Source organism: Rattus rattus, chromosome 2 (genome assembly GCF_011064425.1).
Source record: "Rattus rattus isolate New Zealand chromosome 2, Rrattus_CSIRO_v1, whole genome shotgun sequence".
Taxonomy (NCBI): Eukaryota; Metazoa; Chordata; class Mammalia; order Rodentia; family Muridae; genus Rattus; species Rattus rattus.
In genome coordinates, this window is record NC_046155.1 from 44,275,299 (window position 1) to 44,295,297 (window position 19,999).

Sequence of the window (19,999 nt, forward strand, 5' to 3'; positions counted from 1 at the left end):
AAGGAAAGTAGAGCCCCAAAGCCCAGACTACCCCAAATACAGGTGGGCATGAGGGTCACACGCCAGTGTTTTCAGGGAAACTGGCAGGAAAAGGTATATGGATGTGTATAGGAGCTGGAGCCCTGGGCCCAGCCTACAGGCATTGACACAGAGATAGTTTTTACACTTACCATTGTGTGAGTGAGCGTTGTGTGTGCGCGATGAGGTCTGCAGATAACATTGGGGGTTGATTATATCCTTCTATTCTACCCTTCCCCATTTTGTGCATGATTTGTGTGTGTGTGTGTGTGTGTGTGTGTGTGTGTGTGTGCACGTGCACACAGGCCAAAGGTTAATGTCAGGAAACAGCCTCCATAGCTTTTGACCTTATTCACTGGCAAAAGGTTTCTCAGTCAAACCCTGAGCTTGCTGAAAGGACTCTTTTCTTGCTAGCCAGCCTGCTCCAGGGTTCCCACCTCTGCCTCCTGGGCTAGTATTACAGATGGGCTACACCACAGCTCCTGCTTAGCGTCATGTGGGTTTGCGGAATCTGGATCTGAATTCTCTGGTCCTCATCCTTGCACAGCAAACTCTTTACCCACTGAGACATCTCTCCCAGCCTCGGCCTCGTAGGTTCCAGGGATTAAACTCAGGCTTTCAAGGTTCAATGGTGAGACCTGGTGGGTCAACTTGTGGGTCCCAAAGAGGGCAAACTTTAACAACTCCGTGCTAACCCAATAAAGCCCACTTTGCGTCTGATTTTTATCTTGGACAGCAGTTGGCAGCCTCTGGTGTGTGTAACTCTACACGCTGACCTCTGGTCTAGGAAAGAGCTGTGACCTCAGAGCAAGTGTGAGAGAACCAACATTTCCCCTATACCTTAGCACAGAAGTTTCTGGGATGTTCTTGGGAGATGGTGGAACTCTTTCTAGCTGGAGGAGGAGTGGGTGAGTCCTGGACGATGAAGGGGACAGCAGGTGTGATGCAGAACTGTCGGAGGAGGTGAGAGGCTGAGAGGGGAAAGCGGTCTGGTAGCCTCCTTGGCCTGCGTGGTATTTGGGAATGGAGCACAGAGCATGCAAGGACAGTTGAGGAGGAAAATGGGATGACATAATCTAAATAAGAGCATTTGGTCCCTGAATCCTCTTAGATGTGGTTAGAGAAAGCCAGTGCCCAGGGTAGCTGGTTGTTCAGGCTGGTGGCGTTCTGAGAAACCGAGAGTTGACAAAGGAGAAAGGGAGAAGCCAGTTGGGGAGATGTTTCCAACATGAAGGTGGGGCAGAGGAAGTGACATTGCAGGCATATTCTCAAGGTCAGAGGTTCATGGTCCTTCCTAAGAGACAACTATGGGACCACGAGCATGGCTACGACCACGAGCCCCTCAACAGTCTGCATATCCTGGCAGTGGCTGCTACTGGCAGGCCCAAGGAAAGAGAGAGAGGCCAAGGCAGGTGGTCCCTGCATTCTTGGGGTCTACAATGGAGTCCCTTCTACCCTGCTACCTAGAGCTTAGGGCCGCATTGCTCCAGACTTCCTGTTATGCTTGCTTTCAGGCGGGCTTGACCATAGTGAGCACCCTCTGCGATGGCCTGAGAGCAGAGGAAGCTGGGGGACGTGCCAGGCCATTCCTGGCAAGGTGTGCAGCAGGGCAGCTGGCTGGAAAGCGAGCAGTATTCTCCTTGTAGGCACAGCAGAGAAATATAAGGAAGGATGTAGGGACCTGGAGAGAGAGAGAGAGAGAGAGAGAGAGAGAGAGAGAGAGAGAGAGAGAGAGAGAGAGAGGGAGAGAAAGGGTCCTCATAGATAGAGAAAATGATGGCTAGCTAGTACTGGGGATTACTGGGGATACCTTCCTGGTTCTGGCACTCCCTCTTGGCTCTGGAATCTTTGTGGTCCAGATGCCATCCATACCTTTCAGGCAAGGGAAGGAGCTCAGGAGCGTTGCGAACAGCGTCTGATCTGACGGATCGCTGAGATGATCAGGCACAAGTACCTCATTCCAACCCTGACTCTGCCAGCCTTTGTCTGACTTCCAAGGCTCCTTGTGTTGTCCTCAGAGAAGCTGTTAGGCCTGGCCTGTGGGCCTCTGTGTGGCTCTGTTTTAGAGACTGTGTGGCTGGTGGCTTCCCTAGCCCGGGAGGCTGGCCTAGCCTTGCCGGGACATCTCAGAAGTCAAGTCTTGTCAAAGTGAGAGCCGGTGGTCTGCTTATTCAGAAAGCTTCCGGCTGGCTGGGCCGTTGATCCCAAAGCAGGAATCCCTGGCATCATTTGTATAGTCTGCTTGTTTGGGATGTCACTGAATGCTACCCAGAGGGCGAGGGGTCAAAAGGGACAGTAGCTGTCCCAGTGGGTCAATAGCTAAGGATCAGGTCAGGTCTACAGAAAGGTTCTGACACAATCAGTAAGCACGCCTGTGTCTGGGAGTATGGGCCCACGTGAGATCAGTGCAAACTGGCTCTGTTGGAGGTGAGCGTGTCCCCTGGTGTGCGGCACCAGGTGATCCGGTGGCCACAGCACTGGTTGTGTTTACCTGTAACCTCAAAGGCAGCCTGTGTAGAGATGAGACCAGAGGTCAGGATGGTTAGGCTATCATGTGCAGCGTGCGCCCGCCAAGGTCCTCCCCCTTCCCGGTGCTCCCTCCTCTACGGGTTAGATGGATGGGTCGGCGAGGCCAATCTCTGACTGAAGAGTGAGGAGTTGATTCTGATTGAGGAGTGAGGAGAAGCTGATAAGATAAGGGAGGCCACCTTTCCTCCAGGGATCAACCGAGGTGTCATGTTCCCCAACTCCTCCGCTTTTCGAAGAAGGGCAGGCAGACTTCCACTTACTGGGACTGTCTGACTTCTGGGAAAGCCAGAAGGAAGGAGGTTCCTTCCACAGTGGTCCTGGGAGGGAAAGCCTGGCAAACTCCCAGGGGAGAGAGAAAAGGCAGCAGAAGGGAGACAGCAGGAGAGAGGGGAGGGCCGGATGCCTTGACACTGATTGGCCCTGGCCTGGTGTGGGGCCACAGAAAGAGCCCGAGGGAAGGCAGCTGTGAGGCTTCCAGCCAGGCTTCTGGTCCTGATGCTTGGTCTCCTGCAGAGGGCATAGCTCTGGCTCTAGTCCAGTCTCTTCTAGAAACAGGGGTCACCCTCACCTTCTATCCCGGACCCTCTGGCCTACCATATAACATCTGCCTCTTCCCCCACTCCCATCACCTCAACTCCTGACCCTAGGGAGATACCCTGGAAGGTCATGAAGACTTCTTAAGAGACGGTCTCTCAGGGTAGGTACAAAAAAGTTGAGAGAAATTCATTTCATGGCTAGTGGTTGCTTAGAAAAGGCGATTCCGGCGCACGGATGTGATAAATGTTAACTGAACATTAATCGCATTAAAGAGGGCCCTATAAACTTTTCATTTCTAATTAAATTCGTCCAGTGATGCTGCCCAAGCGAGTACTCTGAGCCTTTGTTTATGTGGAAAATTAAAATGCAAATACAACGGGATTTATTTCCAGGAGTGGACTGATGGTCTGGCCCCTCTGGCTACCGGTCTCTGGGCCTGTCAGGCTAGGTAACTCTGCAGGTGCACTGTGCGACGAATTTTTGTCATGAAGGGAAAGGCCAGGGTTCAAGGTCATGTACAATTAGACAGGAGGAGAAGTTACAGAAAGAATTAAAGAGGAGACAACCTGCTAAGGTAGCAAAGCATTTTCTTGGCTTTCTAACCTTCGTACTGTAAGAATAGTGCCCCCGAAACAGACAGACAAACCCTTGCTTGTGAATAATGTCCCCATAAGCCTCCCTTGTGGTACAAACAGATGTGGAAGGGAGGATTTGGAGGCATCTACAAGACCGTTCCCAAGAGAACTCAAAGATGTCAAGAGGAAAGAAAGGCCTACAGTCCGGCTTTCTCTCCAGTGCTTGGAGGGTCAGCTGCTGTCCACATCACGGTTTTGCTAGGTCCTTGCTGGCAACGCCAAGTGTCTCTGGCACAGGGTAGTGGAGCATAAAGGCACACACGGAGAAGGACATTGTGCATGCAGGCCTGCACGCACGCAGCCTCTTACCCATAAGGGAGAGCGGGTGGCTCGTAAGAATGAACAAATGGTCCCCACAATGAGCCTTTTAGTACCATGATCCCTTTGCTGGAAGCAGAAACCCTTAATACTATTGAATGGAGCACTATGCGTTCCCGCTTACTAAAACATAAATTAAGTTGAGAGGAGAGAAAAACCTAGGTAAGAAAAATCATTTGGGTATATCAGTTAGGGACACTGAAAAATAGCTACGGTGCGCCACGAGTAAGGAAGTTGTAAATAGCGTTAAAACTCAAGAGGGGGAAGGAAATAGAAGTAGGAGGGACTGGAAAAGGCAGAGCGTTAAATCACAAATAGAGGCTCGTGTACAAAGTCACAAACCAGATTTACGCCAGGCTTTGCAAAAATCTACAGCCTGGACTGACAGCAGGCGGGGATCCCGGGTGCCTGAGTGCACAGGCCCAAGGCATCCTGACAATGTAGAGAGGGCAGGCTGCTCACTGTGCTGGATTCTGGGATTGATCCATCCACTCCCGGTGCAGGGATCTGATTGGTATGGCTCTGCAGACAGTCAAGGATACAGCCGCATGAGAGTCTTTAAAAGTCTTTAAGCACACGAGTCTCTTGTGAGCTGGATCCGCATTCTAATGGTCCTCCAAGGTAGCAACCCATTCCTGGAACACCGCCCGCTTGCCTGAACTCCGCAAACAACTGCTACCCGCCGCCCTCTTTAGTCTGTTTTATTCTGGGTTACTCTTTTCCTCTTCAGTGTTCACTTTGTACCTTGGGAATGCAGGAGCACTTGCTGACAAGCAGGTTAATAACCATGGCAACGCCCAAACATCTGGAAGAAAATCAAAACACTTTAGTCAATCATTTATGTTGGCTGTCCATAGGATGCGAAAGATCTGGTGATTTAGCACGTCCACCTGGCTGACTGGCTTTCTCGGGTTTCATTCAGGCACAGAACCAGCAAACCCAGGAAAACATCTATTTCAGAGGAACATATTCTAGGAAGCCTAGTGTGGTGTTGGAAGTATCTTGTACACACTGGGTTTGGTTTCTGATTTAAAGGGAGCCTGGGCCAGGCACAGGGGTGGCAACAGTTTGTGTCTGGACAAGCTGAGCCATTGGATAAACTGGAAGAGGCTTCATCCAATAACCTTCCGCTGTCCGTTAGGCCTGGCTTCCATGAGGGAATCTGTCATCTGAAGGGCTTAACAGACATGACCAGTCATTCACCCACCCTTCCAATCACCCATTCGGAAATGTCTTGCTAAGCACCTCCTGGGTGCCAGGAAAGTCACAAAAACCCCATGACACAATGCAAGAGGGCAGCTTCAGGGAGAAATTGCCATATTGTGAGTCTGGCTAATCTATCCTTTCTTTACCTCAGTTTCCCTAGTCACGTAAGGTAGGGATAATCACTTAACTCTTTTACAGGCTCTCATGGGGGTTAAATGAACACACACACACACACACACACACACACACACACACTACCATAAATCTACTTTGAATTGCAACTAGCCAATATTAAGGAATCAATAAATGCACTATTCTTTTGGCAGTAGTAATAATCCAGTATGCGTTTTTAGTTTTAGCCTGCGTCAATCTGTGCGTCTTCTGGTTTGCATGTGCATGAGCACGGACGCATTTTAAGTAAGAAGGCTTGAGAGGTGGAGGATCTTGGTTCACATTTGTAGCACTCTCGAGGTTCAGGCAGTAGCATCTTGAAATTAAGGCCTGCTAAGGGTTCTTACATAGAGAAACCTTGTCTAAAAGCAAAACAAGAAAAGAAAAAAAGGAAGGAAGAAAGCCCGACCCAGGAGCCAGAAGGATATTCTATGAGCAGGGTCAGGATCATGAACACCCTGGAGGTTCATGGTATCCCGTGAACCCCGCTGGATGTGGAAAATGGGCTGACTGCGTCTTTTCCAGCGGGTGGAGAATCTCCGTGACTCAGGTCTCCCACTACGGAGTAGAGTTAGTCAAAGACTCGCCTCTTTGTCCACTTTGAAAGCCCCGCCCGAGTACATGTGTGCGTATGTGCGTGCATGTTTGTACACTCGTGTGCACAGCCACACCCTCTTCCGGGACGAGCCGGCTGTTGTTTGTTGAGGACTCAGAGGTTGGCATTTTCCAGGCTCCGTGGCATTTTCTCAGGTTGTGCTTCTTTGCATTTGTAATTTTTAAAAAAAGAGAGAGATAAATGAGACAGGGGTGGGGGAGTCTCCAGGTGATCGTTTTTGAAGGGTTTTCCTGGTTCTTAAATGGCATAATGGGGAGAGGGAAGGGGAGCAACCAGGAAGGGGGGGAAGAAAGGCAAGAAGGTGGAGACAAGGGTGAAGGAGAAGAGCGAGCGAATAGTCGAACTCAAACCACATCCGACGAGTGTTGTCCTTTGTAGCTGGGCGCTCCCGGGAGGATGGGGGTCCCATGACCTCTGCAGTTAGCACCACCATCGAGGGAAAAGTACTTTAAGAAAAGAATTTAGGAAGTCAAATTACTTTGGGCTTTGTCTATTTGGTGCAATGGTCCAAGGTAACTGGATAATGACGTATTCCTCTGTTTATCCTCTGTCCAGCAAGCACAAGGCGAAAACCAGAGCTGACCTAACTCAGGATGGCGTGTCTCTCGTCTCTGTGGGAAATCCCGCGGACTGAGGCTGACACCTATCTGTCTCGTGCTTCCCCCCCCCCGTGGGTTCAGTGACCTCTGTCAGTTCAGTGAACCCTGAAGAGCCACACTCAGGTGGCTAACCAGTTACTTCTCAGATATCTTAAGATCTCTTTTATTTTTAATTATGTGTGTGTAAGTGGGTGTGAGTGTGTGCTCATGAGAGCCGGTGTCCCTGGTGGCCAGAGCTGTTGGATCTCGTAGAGCTGGACTTACAGGCTGTTGTGAGCTACCGAACACGGGTGCTCTGCGAGGATCTGAATAGTGTGTGCCTGTAAGTGCTTTCCCGTCTCTCCAGCCTCCTTTTGGATATCTGTCAGTCTAATTAGCTGTTAAAGGACTATGTATTTTTTAATTATAAAGGTAACTCAGTGCTAGGGGTTGAGCCTAGGGTTTTGTGTATACTCGGCAGTTGCTTAACACCCAGTTATATCCCTAGATCCAGGAAAATTTTAAAATCAGCTAAGTTGGAATTGTGGGGTCTCAGAGTGTTTTCAGTTACCTGTGAACCTACCTGAGGTTGTCATCTCCCCTTTTCCTAGTCATTAGAACAGAGCCAGCTGCTGCCTTTATTAGCCCCCAGCCCCTGCAATGTCCAAACATCCCAGGAGGAGAGCCCCACCCCACTCCCCAGCCAGAGGAGTGCTACCCAACTGCAGTTTTTACTCTTCTTTTCTTAAAACACACAATGCACCTCTTGATTGACCTTGTGATTTTATGTGTATTAACATACTAGCATACTTGTTTATATTTGGCCAATCCTGTGGCTGTGTCACCCAGCAAATGTTTATAGTAATCACCATCATCACCATCACCATCACCGCCATCATCACCATCACCATCACCACTACCAATACCACCATCACCACCACTATCACCACCATCACCACCATCACCATCACCACCATCACCATCACCACCATCACCACCATCACCATCATCACTATCATCACACTCAAAGCTAACCAGTCCTTGTTACAGTAAGGCAGTATAAGTACATGAGTGTATTAATTGATCTGAGCCTGATGAACAGCCCCACAGTGCTTTGCAGCAGTGTTTATAGATGTGGTAACTGGAGTACAGGTGTAAAATAACTTGCTCAAGGTTGCAGACTAGGTAGAAAACCTAGGATTTGAACTCTCACCCGAGTGATGCTGAAACCCATGTGCTTAACCACTACACCACGGTTCTTACCTACTTTGGATCAAAGACAATGCAGACCCGAGTGATCTCTTCTCTGTCTTGTGCCCTTATAGCTTTACTCAAGCTTAGAGCACACACCCTGTGCCTTGGTGGAAAGTCGCACCTGTAATTGTAATTCTTCCATGATACTTATCTACTACTGGGCCACATCATCTGGAACAGTGGGGGAAGATGCCTAGGGACAGCAGCACAGAGTGGAGAGGAACAGGGGTCTCTGGGAGATCGAGGTCAGGGTGGTGCTCCCACTGGGATGGAAGCTTTACTTCATCCCTCCTCCTGATCCCTAGCTGGGATGCAGACTTTACAGAGGGATAGTGTTTGGCCTTGGGGCTTCACTCCCCGAAATAGGTAGGTGTAGGGAGGGTAAGACCAAGACCTGACCCAGTGTGGTTAAGTCAGAACTCTCCCAGCCAAGAGTAGACATGTAAACTTTATCATCAAGAGGATATTGTCCTGCTCTAGAATTTTCTCTCTGGAAAGAAGCAGTACAAATGACCAGGCCAGAGGAAGGTTAAAAAAAGAAAAAAAGCAGGAGGATTGTCCTTCTCACCCACAACTGTAAGAAGGCTATTAAAGCGATTACCGAATCACAGCCACCACCCAGATCCAACACCATTACTCAGCTCACATCACCAAGGAGACACCCATTAACCTAATCTCTGAGACATACATTGTGAATAAAGAGATGCAGATATGATCAATGAACGCAATAATTCAAGGCAGAAACAGACACTGCCACCAAACAATACTCAAATTCCTCCAACCCAGTCATACAGGAAGAGCAGTCATCTCGATACAACTGCACAAACCAAAACAAACCTGAGGTCAGTTGCTGGAATGCGTCCGCACAATGTCTCACACGCTAACCCACCACACAATTCAAGCTCCCCATCCCGCAGGCCACCCGTACACAGAGGCTGGGATTAGGTGGCCCTTGGAGCAACAATAAACATACAGAGGCAGGGTCAGCATTGAGACGCCCAACCCTCGGCACTCCCTGAAGAACACAGGCAGAGATACGGTGTCCCCAAGCTCAGTACAGCCGCCAGGACGGAGCACCGCCCCCCGTCCAGCAGGTGGACGTATCTAGACCATCACGTCTGATAAGGCCTCAAGGCTCTGGTTGCTACTAAAAGAGTAAACTGTCCCCAGAGCCTGCTTCCCGAGACAGGACAAATCAGCTCCATCCTGGCTGGGGTTTAATAAGACCTCGATGTTGTGGAGAATGATAGAGCTTCAGGGGTGGAGGGGAAAGGTGGGGGTTGGGGGAGCTCTCCGAGCTGGGTGCCGGAATTCCCCTCTGACTCCTGCCTCCGTGGCCGTTTTTTTGAGCTGAAGCCCTCTCTTGCTGGGTGTTCACTGAGTATCGATTCAGTCTGCAAGCAATTTTAATATTTCTTCAGGGACTTTCCAGCAACAGCACAAGTCATTAATTCACCCTCTCAAATTGCTTATTCAATAGCAGGAACATGGCTCCTGAATAAAGTCCCAGGATTTATGTGACTTGCACGAGTCAGGAGGTCAAACAACTGTTATGGAGCGAAGTTAAAAATCCAAGTAAAATATTGACACTTTTTTGGGGAGGGGAAGAGAGGGAGGCCGAGGTATTTAAAATAGGTTTTTGTTGCAATGGCCCCAGGATAAAGGATGGAAGGAGACTGAAGACAAGTTGGAGTTTATAAAATCAATGGAATTTATTGCACATCTACTTGGCATTTAATAATTCTCTCATTTCCACATTCCCCCCCACCCCCATCCCATTCTGGCCACAGACAGGGAGATACACAGGTATACAAACGCACATTTATGCACGTCAATACCGCCGCGCGCGGACCAATACGGAAACAGGATTGCGATGTGCGCAACTCGGGCACCCGGAGAAGGGAACATCGATGGGTTTCTCTGTAGCTGAATGTGTTTAACAGAAGCAGGCATAATTTGGCAGATATTCACGAAGCCGCTTTTGATAAGTTATAAATCTCAGATCAATGCATTGGATATGAATACAAAGATGTGCTCATCCCAGAAATAGTTTCTAAAATGTAGACGCCGCATGAAACATCTCTCCGCGGGATCGTCATGGGATTGCGTACACGATTTGCAAATTATGGCTTGTTTGTAACACGGGCCTGGTGCTTATTAAGTAAGTGACGGTACACGCATGGGAGACGAACGCGTGTTTCAAATCACAGCCACACGCAACCTCTTGCTAGTCGCCTACAGATGCTTGCTCAGTTGTCCAAATCGTGTATGTGAGAAGACGAAGAAAACCGTCCCTGCTCAAATAGCTAATAGACACAAAGCATTATTAATATAGAAATTTCCAGAGGAGATCATATTACGCAGCCCTCAGATACTGAAGTCACAGGCTTGGGTCCAAAGCAATCTGATATTAAGAATGTGACCTTGGGTGAGCTGCTTAGCCACGCTGTTGACTCTAAGGTAGAAGAGAGAACACGCCTCTTTGACAGAAGCCGTGGTTAGGATTTGAGTGAGAAAACACACCATGTACCGTGTCTCTTTTATAGTGAATACAGAATAAATGATAAGGGCCTGCAAGGTGGGTCGGTGGGCAAACGTACCTGCTGCCCTGGCTGATGACCTGCGTTCAACCCTCAACCCCCATTCAAAAAAGAGACACTGGCGTAAAGAAAAAAATTACTCTGGCAGCAGACCCCCTCCCGCTTCCACACTAGCACTCCACACAGAAATAAATAAAAGTAGAAACTTTGAAACAAGTGAGAGTTACGACTTTCACTGCTACTCCACAGCTCTTCTAGTGAGGTCGACACTTAGACCTGGATTTGTTCTTGGTGAGACTAACTTTCTAACAAGTGGCTAGTGGGGTGGACTTTAACGCAGGACGCCCACATTTAAATTCTGGCTCTGTTGCAGAAACGCTGTGCGGCTTAGCCAAGCTGGCTAATATTTCTGAGACTCAGTTTCCACACGAAAGGGTAGGGATAGTAATCTTCAGAGGTACCTACGGGTACTTCATAGGTGCACAAAGACTAAATTTTACTTTCGTTATTATTTGTTTTTTAAGACAAGGTTTCTTTACCTAGTCTTGGCTGTCCTAGAGTTCACTATGCAGACCAGGCTGGCCTGGAACTCACAGAGATCCACCTGCCTCTGCCTCCTGGGTGCAGAGATTAAAGGCATGAGCCACTATTCCCTGCAAGAATTAAATTTTAAACTCCATGTAAAGTACTTCTGACAACACCTGTGTGCATACAGAGCATATGTTAGCACACAGCACCCCGTAAGATTCTTCTGTTCCAATAATATTAATAACTTGATAGTTACTAAGTTCTTACATTATAGTTGGTCTTGTTTATTGCTAGATGGTAAGAAAAAGAATTATGGTATTTGTCCTTGCTAAACTGAGTCCCTGGGAGAAGTCAATATAAACTGGGTAGGCAAAGAAGGAGTTCAGCTCTGTGCTGGGCCCTGAGAGAACAAGGGGAACAGAAAAAGGTTGGCTGGAAAGCTCTGGGGGCGGGAGGCAGGTGGGAAAGATTTTGAAAGCTAGGGTGAGACGTGCTAGGCTCTATCCTTAAGAGGAACAAGGAATGGAGTTTAGCCACATTCTATTCTTTCAGGACACCGACGGATGGACTATTGTTTGAGTCCGTGAGCAGCTGAGGTGACGAGAGCTAGAGGCAGTGAGGCTAGGCAGTACCCAGAAAGCCCAATATCCCTGCAGGCTTCCCTCTGCTTCCAGAGGAATGTCAGCATGCTTATGAAGGGCTAGGAGGATGGAGAGGAGCAGAGGGGAAACTCATTGCGGTAGTGAGCTTATATCTGTACCGATTACCATGACATCAGGCAATCCCTGAGCCACCAGCCTCTTCCAGGAAGGACCGTGGGGTGAACAGCTGGTAGACCCCAGCTTTAGCCGGAAGCCCTGACAGATGAGGGCAGGGCCGGTGACAGGAGGAGGTAGTCTGGTCACGCTCTGGCTTGGCATGCACTGCAGACTGGTTTCCAAATGGTTAGTTAAACACATTGCCCCTTAATTTTTAAACCTATGCATATCTTGAAGTTAAATCAATCCATATGCTTACCGTTTATCACAGAAACCACCACTATTGCCCCCTTGGGCCAGCCCCATGGCCCATCTAACCTGGTAAATTGTGTCTGGCCTGGGCTCCCAGGGACACACAATGGGAGGGTTATTGCCCTCAATGGCAGTCTTAGAAGGCTGGTGCAGGAAATCACGGAGTTATCTAGAAGACAGCTAGAAGTCAATCATCCTGGAGTGCACAAGAACTATTTTGAAATTTTGAAACATTTTTCTTTTTGACCTGGAGTTTAGTCTCTACAGAGAAAATGATAGTTTCAGGAATTTTTGGTGACTGCTAGTTGGAGTCAGATGGTGGGAAATATGGCTTGAAATATGAGTAAAGGGGCCGTGCACTAGGTCCTCTTCTGAGTCTCCTACCCCCAGCTGGCAAGTGCTTTCCTCACACCCTGGCTTGGGCTCATCTTCTCAGATCATAGAATCCAGAATTTTTAGTTTACCAGGACCAAGGAGAGACCAAGGGGTTTGTACTTTAGCCAAGGCCCCAGGGGATTCTGGGACAATCTTGAGAATCCTTCTGCAAGATTTCTGAACGGGTTCTCATTCTTGGAGCTTATGTGTAACTTTCAGCTGAGCATGCCTACAGCCCACACACTCAGGAAGCAGAGGCAGGAAGAATAAGAGTATGGCTTTAATGCCAGTCCTTGGGAGGTGGAGGTAGGTGGAACTCTGAGTTCAAGATCAGTGTGAGGTTTAGAGAATAAGTTCCGGGACAGCTAGGGCTACACAGGGAAACTGTCTTTTGTGTGTATGTGTGCGTGCACATGTGTGTGTGTGTGTGTGTGTGTGTGTGTGTGTGTGTGTGTGTGTGTGTGTGTGAATACCTATATGCACAATCTAAGAGCTCTTGACATTATGAAAGGAAAGACCTTTCATAACCTAGGACCTGTGTTCCAGCTGTGTCCTGTTCTAGCTGTAAAGGAAAGGCTTGTTCTCAACGGAAAAGAATGGCTTGACTCACCTCACTGGTAGTCTCATTGTTTAAACCAAAACCCACTGAACAAGCCTGGGCACCACCTCTACACTACACAAGTGGCAGGACAGCCTACAAAGGGAGAGTGTTCATGGAGCGGCTCGAAGTGGCCACTGGAGAGGCCAGGGGCAGAATGTCCTGGCATCCTTGTGTAAGGAGAAAGTAAATCTCAGGCGCCGATCTATATGAAGGGGCTACTCGGTTCCATTAGGCCCTCTGGGGTAAGCACCCTGTCAGGAGAGGGAGCAGCTTTCTGGGTGATCTATGACATCTCGCTCGAGGATCTGCTAGGAAAAGTCCCCAGCTAGCTCACCTCAGGGATGAGCTGAGGATACTTGCCCAACACGGGCACTGCTCAAAGAGAGGAGAGGAAGCAATTACCTGCCTTTGTTGGAAAAGCTATCCTTTGCTGAAGCAAATATAGTTTCGTCTTTTTTTTAGAATGTTCCAGCTTATGATAGCCAGGCAGCTCGAAGTCACCAGCAGAGACCCCACTCTGCTTTACAAATCACAAACTGGGAATTAAGTATGTCCTGTAGACTCTGGAGTGGAGCAGTCTACGCTGGCTTAGATATGTACACAGGGCGTGTGTGTTGATACTTGACAGCTTACTAGTCAGGCTCTTTGAGTAAAACAATGGTATGACCAGGCTTGGGGACAGCCTGCTGCTCCTCGAGGAAACAATTTCAAAGTTGGGAGGACAGTCGGCTCCAAGCCAATGAGCAAGATTTCATGAGGACACTCTTGAAGATTCAGTCTCTATGTATCCTGAGCAGCTGGCTCCAACAGATGTCATTGTCCCCACATTCTGGGAAGACATAGTGAGTTTCAGGGGAGCCCCTTAACCTTTGTTAAGAACAGACCACCAGGTACAGGATCTAGAGTCCTGCGAGTCAGTGCTTTTGAAAGCCTCTCTGGAAGCAGTAGAACTGAGTAGTTGACAGTATGGGCTCTGGGATTCATCTGCTTGACTTTGAATCTCTGATTTGCCATTTATGAATAGATAGCTATTCTCTATTAATCTTAGATATTCTTAGCTATTATCTAACCCCTCTGCAAGAGGGGTTTCTGGGGGATAGAGCGAACGCAATGTTTGAAGTACTTAGAACATTGCCTCTCACACAGGAAAGATTCAGTTCACAGTGCTTTTTATCACCAGAGCCTTGTCTGGGGAAGCATCTCTCTTGGTAATCCTGACCAGCTTAAGCCTTCTTCCTTCCAAGGTGAGCAGTCTGAGGTCACCTCAACGCTAATAGGACTGCTTCTTGTTTCCACCTGAGGGGAAGTTTTTGCACACCATTTATTACCATATAATATAATGCACTATAGTATCATACATAACATAACATAATATGATGGGTAGGCTAACTTGGAAACCCTGAGGCAGACCGTGGATGGATGGATAGATGAATAGATACATTTGTACTAAGTATACATACATTATATCATTCTATTGATTTGTAAAAAGTTCCCGGTCTGCCTGGCTGTAATGAGATTTTTGAACTTTGCGTGGCGATCAATGAGAGGAATATTATTGGCCTAGAGAATTGATATACCTGCTCTCAGTGGCTTGTTCTGCTCCCAGGCCAACCCGGCCCCCCAGGTGTACGATTCCAGCAGACACTTAACCTTTTTTACAGTGTCATCAGGCTAAAAGGAATCTAATAGTGACACAGGACTTGTGCTCAGCACTCTGCCACTATTGCTTTCCTGTCACAAATAATTTATAGCCTTCTATTTCCATCCCTGAGCCCTGCACCCCAGCCCTACCTCCCACTTTCCCCCAGCTCCCAGGAATCGATAAACTCACACAGCCATAGTGGGACTTCAGGGTGCAAGGAGATGGACAGATGGACAAAGAGAGAGAAAGAGGGCCAGAGAAAGACAGAGACGAAGAGACGGAGAAGAAAAGCAGAGGAAACAATAGGAGAAGGAGAAGAAGGAGGCAAAAGGGTCAAGTAGGAGCCTGAGCTCCCAGGGGCAGGCTGAGCTATCTCTCTGCCAATTTAAGTGGCTTGCTGGGATACTCACAGAGACCTTTGTCTGTCTCACAGAGCCCCCTGAGGCTGTCCTGATCTTCCCCAGTAGAGGAAGTGGAGGTCTCCTGGGAATTTAACCAAAGAGGAATTAGCCAAAGAGGAAGTGACCTTACCACCTGCTTCACCCCTCTTTGCTCTAAAGCCCTCCCAACATACCTGTCACCACCCAAATCCTGTGCGGTCCTTCCCAAAGCATGCAGGTAGAACTTGGTCCAGTCCCGAGTCTGTCTTCCCGGAAGTCTTTCTGACTGCAACTCCGTGACCCCCGCTGGTGCTCTTCCCCGTCCTCTCTGTTACTTCCCGGGTAGTACCTTCATTGATCCAGTTGGGGCACACTGAGAACGGAGGCCTCCTGCCTGTACCTGGCTCAGCCCTTAAATTGAAAGCAGCTGGGCATAGAGGTCACCCACAGGGATAATAACACGAGCGTGAGCGTCATTATTACGGCTAGCATTCGCCGAGCCAAACATCATACTAATCACTGTACATGAATTGTCCCTCTGAATCCTCACCAGGGCCATAGGAAGGTACACAGTAGGACTATCTCATTTTACAGATAAAGAAATGAGAAATGCCCAAGGACATCCTAGGAAGAAGGAAGCAGAGCTGGGATCCCAAGTCAGGGTGACTGAGGCTGGACTTACGTCCCAAATCCCCTCACTAGACCAGGTGTGCTGGTACAACCCTAAACTGCCATCACTCAGCACCTGGGAGGCAGGAGGGTCAACCTTGAGGTATTTCTGGGTTCTATGGGTGAGGCCCTATTTCAAACCAACAAACAAAACCAGGACAAATCAGGGGATGGAGAGATGGCTCAATGGTTAGGAGCACCGGATGTTAAGAACCCAGATTTGCTCCCTAGCACTTGCATGGTGGCTCACGCTGGCTGGAACTCGAGTTCCAGGGGATCCAGTGTTCTCTTCTGACCTTCACGGATGCCATTCATGCACAGAGTACATATACGCATATGCAGGCAGATACTCATATGCATGACATAAAACAAATCTTAAAACAAAAAGCCCTGAATTCCCTTAGCTGTACAAAGCACCCTGGGGAGACACTAAGATCCCAGGAGTCCCTGTTTGGGAGCAGAGTAAGGTCTCAGTGACTCAGGGGAGGAAAGAGCCTTCTGTGTTGGAAAGCCTTCTTGGATAGGAAGGGGGAGTCTTCCGAGTTGGGGCGAGCACAGGATGTAGGAGGGATACAGATAACCATAGGGTTTTCACGATCCTGATTCTTAAATTCCCTATGATCAGCGCTGGGGCCTGGCAGGTGCTCACTGCCCCGGGTCATGGATGGACACCAAAAGCCTTAATAACTCATAGCAGACACCCTGCCCAACTTCTCTCCCATGCACCACCAAGCTGCTGTCAGGGCATAGCGATTTTCCATCACTAGCTGCCTCAGCTAAATCTGTATCAGTGCCTCGGGGGTCAGAGGCTCTGGTAATAAAGACAGGAACTCCACCAGCCAGTCCAGTTATCTGTGTCCCTCAGCCCCAGCCGGGGAACTCCTTACACCAGAACCTGTCAGCCTTTAGCAGAGCCACTGCAGGTCCACCAGACCCTGGGAGCTGGTAAAGGGACAGCTACTTGGTATCCTTCTAGTCTTTGTTGCTCTTAGCTGCCGAGGTCTTCACCAGGCCGATCTCCTCCTTCTGACTCAGACTGCAAAGCTGCGAGGGTTCCTTTCTGAAGGTCGTGTGTCAGGCTAATTCGGTCCCGGTCCCTGCTCTGCATCTTCTATAGTCTCCCTGGCAACCTGGCTCTTCTCTGGTACTCTCTTTCCTGCCCTGATTCATCCTTCTCACATCTGTGGTTGCTGGGCCATCCTCTGACCTCCACACCACTGTCATATTTTAGAGCCCCGCCCCCTCCTCCCTGCACCTCTTCTGCCAGGATCCTGTCCTAGCTGCCTGGCTCAGACGCTTCTCAAAGTCACTGATGGCCACCCTGATCCCCATATATATGTCTCTTCTTATCCCCAGTCCCCTGCACTTTTTGACGTCACCATTGGCACTGTAGATTAAATCTTAACATGTCTTCCTCAGTCCACTTAGGTCAGGCCACCCTGATCTACACCAGTTCTACCTGTGGTCACTACTACAGTCTTCCATACTGTTCCATGCCCCTTTACTTTCCCGACGGGCCAGCTACACCACCTGGACTTGCTCATCCAGAGCCAACATCACACTTTCTTCCTAAGCCGCTCGCCTTCCTACATCCCTATCCTCCACAGCGACACATACCACCAGGTCTCCAGTGACATGGGAGTGTTTTAAAGCCATGGCTGACTCCAGTTAGCTACCAAATCCTTCCTCTCCTTCCTCGTTTCTCTGCCTTCACACTCCTGAAGATTCTACGTTTTCATGAGACCTGTTTGTCATTACCTCATGCCCATCCATTGCCTTCCTGGGATCAGTCACTTCGGCCATTCTCCTCACACTGCTCATGGCTCCGGACCTCTGAGGATTGATTCTTATGTGATGAAGGAAGAATGGCAGAGTAGCAGAAGACACAGGTTTCAGAGATTGGCTTGGGAGGCCGCTCTGACCGGTAGTGTGGTCCTAAGGAAGCCTTAACCACCAACCTTTGTCTACTCTGGGTTTTCAGTTTGCAAAATGAAGATGGTAGCATTTATTTTGGAAGTTGCAATAATTAAAAGAAGTAAATATGAGTCATATAGATATATATAATAGCCGTGTGCGATATTTTAATGAGTGGAAACTAGCTGTCTGTACCACCAGACGCAGCCTTTTGGCCCTATTTGCTCTCCGTCCTGTGCACACCGCCTTCTGGCTGTGGGTGCAGGCACCAAGCCCTGCCTTGTGTTCCCCCTTGAGTTCCCCACTAACCTTCCACCCCCTCCAGCACCTGTGTATGGTGCACCCCCCCTCTGCTCTCTTGTTCATCTTAGAATCACGTTAACTTTTCTTCCTGAGACCTTGGTGATGCTGCCTGCCTGTGAGCCCTTTATTCTTAAGTTGGAAAAAGGAAGCACAGAGATACAGAGTGATTAATGCGAAGCCATGTGGCTTCTTAATGACAGGAACCAGTGCTGTCCCTGTCGTACAGCCTGGTACACTTTCTGCTGCCTTCTGTGCCCCTCCGTGCGTTCAGCTCAGCTCTGCTTTGGGTCAATGCTGGGCTCCTTCTCCTCAATCATTTCTTCTCCTCAATCACTTCTTCCCCCAGTTCCCTACTTTCAAGGGTGGGTTCTTCCTCTGATGCCAGCTGCCTCAATGCCCTGGGATACCTGGCATTCTTTAAATATAAATTCCCCCTCCCAACTTTCCGGCATTGGAAGACTATGCCTGTATGAGTGCCTATAAGGGATCAGGAAAAGCTAAAGTCGTGTGACTCACAGCTTGAAACCCACCTGGATGTGAACTTAGATTTCTGTAGGGAAGAGCAATGCTGAGCTGGGCAGGGTAGGAGGCTTGGGTTTGTAGAGGAAAGCATTCCCCAGTCCCTGGGCTTGTTCTCTTGCGTCGTGGGGCTCTAAGCTTTCCTGGACTTTTGCAAGGCGGGTTTATTCCTCCTGGGAAGGTTTGATTTGTTCCTTTATTTCCCTGGAGTGTACAAGGATGCTCCTTACCTAGTCCCATAAAGAAGCTTTGACTCAAGTAAGACCCGTAGGAAAGAAGAGGAAGCCGTAAGCCAGTCAGGTGCGAAGAAGGTTGTGTAGGGCCCGGTGCCTGGCAAAGGCACTAGGTGCTGTTTGTTGTGGGGTCATCTGTGGCCCCAGACCTGCTTTTCTGCCTTCTCTCCTGGCTGCAATATGTGAGGAAACTCCTTCCCTGGGCTCTGGAGGATTGTGATATGGTCCTGGTCGGAAAGCTGGCTAAAATGACCTGCAAACCCAGAGGTTCCTGGAACTAGGGGGTACATATATGTGACTGAGGAGGGAAGGTGGACCAGTACTCCGGGTTCTTCCTCCCAGCCCCATGCTCCCAGAAATAAGACTCGGACTCAAAATATATTTACAAACACCTTGGCCACAGAGCCGGGCTCCTCTCTGACTAGATCATAACTTAAAATATCCCATTTATTCTAACCTACAGTCTGCCACGCAGCTGACTACCTGTGCTCAGGTATCATGCGTTTGGCTTGTCACATCTTCCTGGGTGGAGCTCCACTGCCTGGCTCCGACCCTGAATTCTTTCTGCTTCCCTTCTATTCTACCCTTTCCTATAGGCCATAGGTTTTCTTTAGTTGACAGGTGATGCATCCGTACCATATGCAAGACATTCTTTCTGCACTTGCCCCTCAGAAGTGGAAGATTCGCTGTTTTCCACTGGGTTGTACCCTAATCCTTGCTACCCAAACTCAAACTGCAGTTCAGTCCGGCACTCAGGGTACCAGAGAGTGCAGAGCAACCCTACCCAGAGCTGTGCTTAGTGGATTGCAGAGCAGACAGGAAGGAAGCCTCGTGTCTTGCAGCAGTGGGTAAGAGAAGGAAGGCAGGGGTAGGTGAGTAAGGACAGGGCTGTGCTGGGCAGGGTCCCTCTGCCCTGCTGGGCAGGAGAAACCTGGGCCTGGCACGTGTCATGTGACCTGTGACAATGTGATTTTGCAGGATCATCCGGACCAAAGTTCAGCAGCCTTTCCACCCAACGCCGGATGGGGCAGGGACAGGAGTGACTGCCCCTGGCCACACCATCGGTAAGACAGTTCGGGGAAGAGGGAAATCAACTTAGAAAATGACAGAAAACACAGCCCAGTTCTGGGAACCGTCCAGTCCAGGGAGATCCAGGGCTGTCCATGGTCCCCACTCACTCCTTTCCCTCCTAGGGTCTCTCCGGTGGTGTTAGTTCAGTGCCTCCCACACGGCCTCTTTAGTCTGAGTCTTGTCTCCTCTCCCTTTTCTTCCCCTCCCCTCCTGCCCCTCAGCCACTTGTCTTTGAGCTTTCCGCCAGCCTCTATCTGGTTTGATCTCCCTCTATATCCTCCATGTTTATTTTTTTACTTAACCTTTGAAAAACACATCTTGGGGTGGGGAAGCTGGAGAGGGACTCAGCAGT

General features: G+C 49.1%; 1 protein-coding gene across 9 annotated transcripts in view; it reads left to right on the forward strand.

Annotated features, from left to right (window-relative positions):
* Positions 1–19,999, forward strand: part of Pax2 (paired box 2) — a 78,557-nt gene that overhangs the window by 11,417 nt on the left and 47,141 nt on the right. For all 9 annotated transcript variants that reach the window (XM_032895509.1, XM_032895515.1, XM_032895517.1 and 6 more), the window contains exon 4: positions 19,555–19,640. In XM_032895509.1, the coding sequence (XP_032751400.1) occupies positions 19,555–19,640 (86 nt within the window). The remainder of the gene's footprint in view (positions 1–19,554; positions 19,641–19,999) is intronic.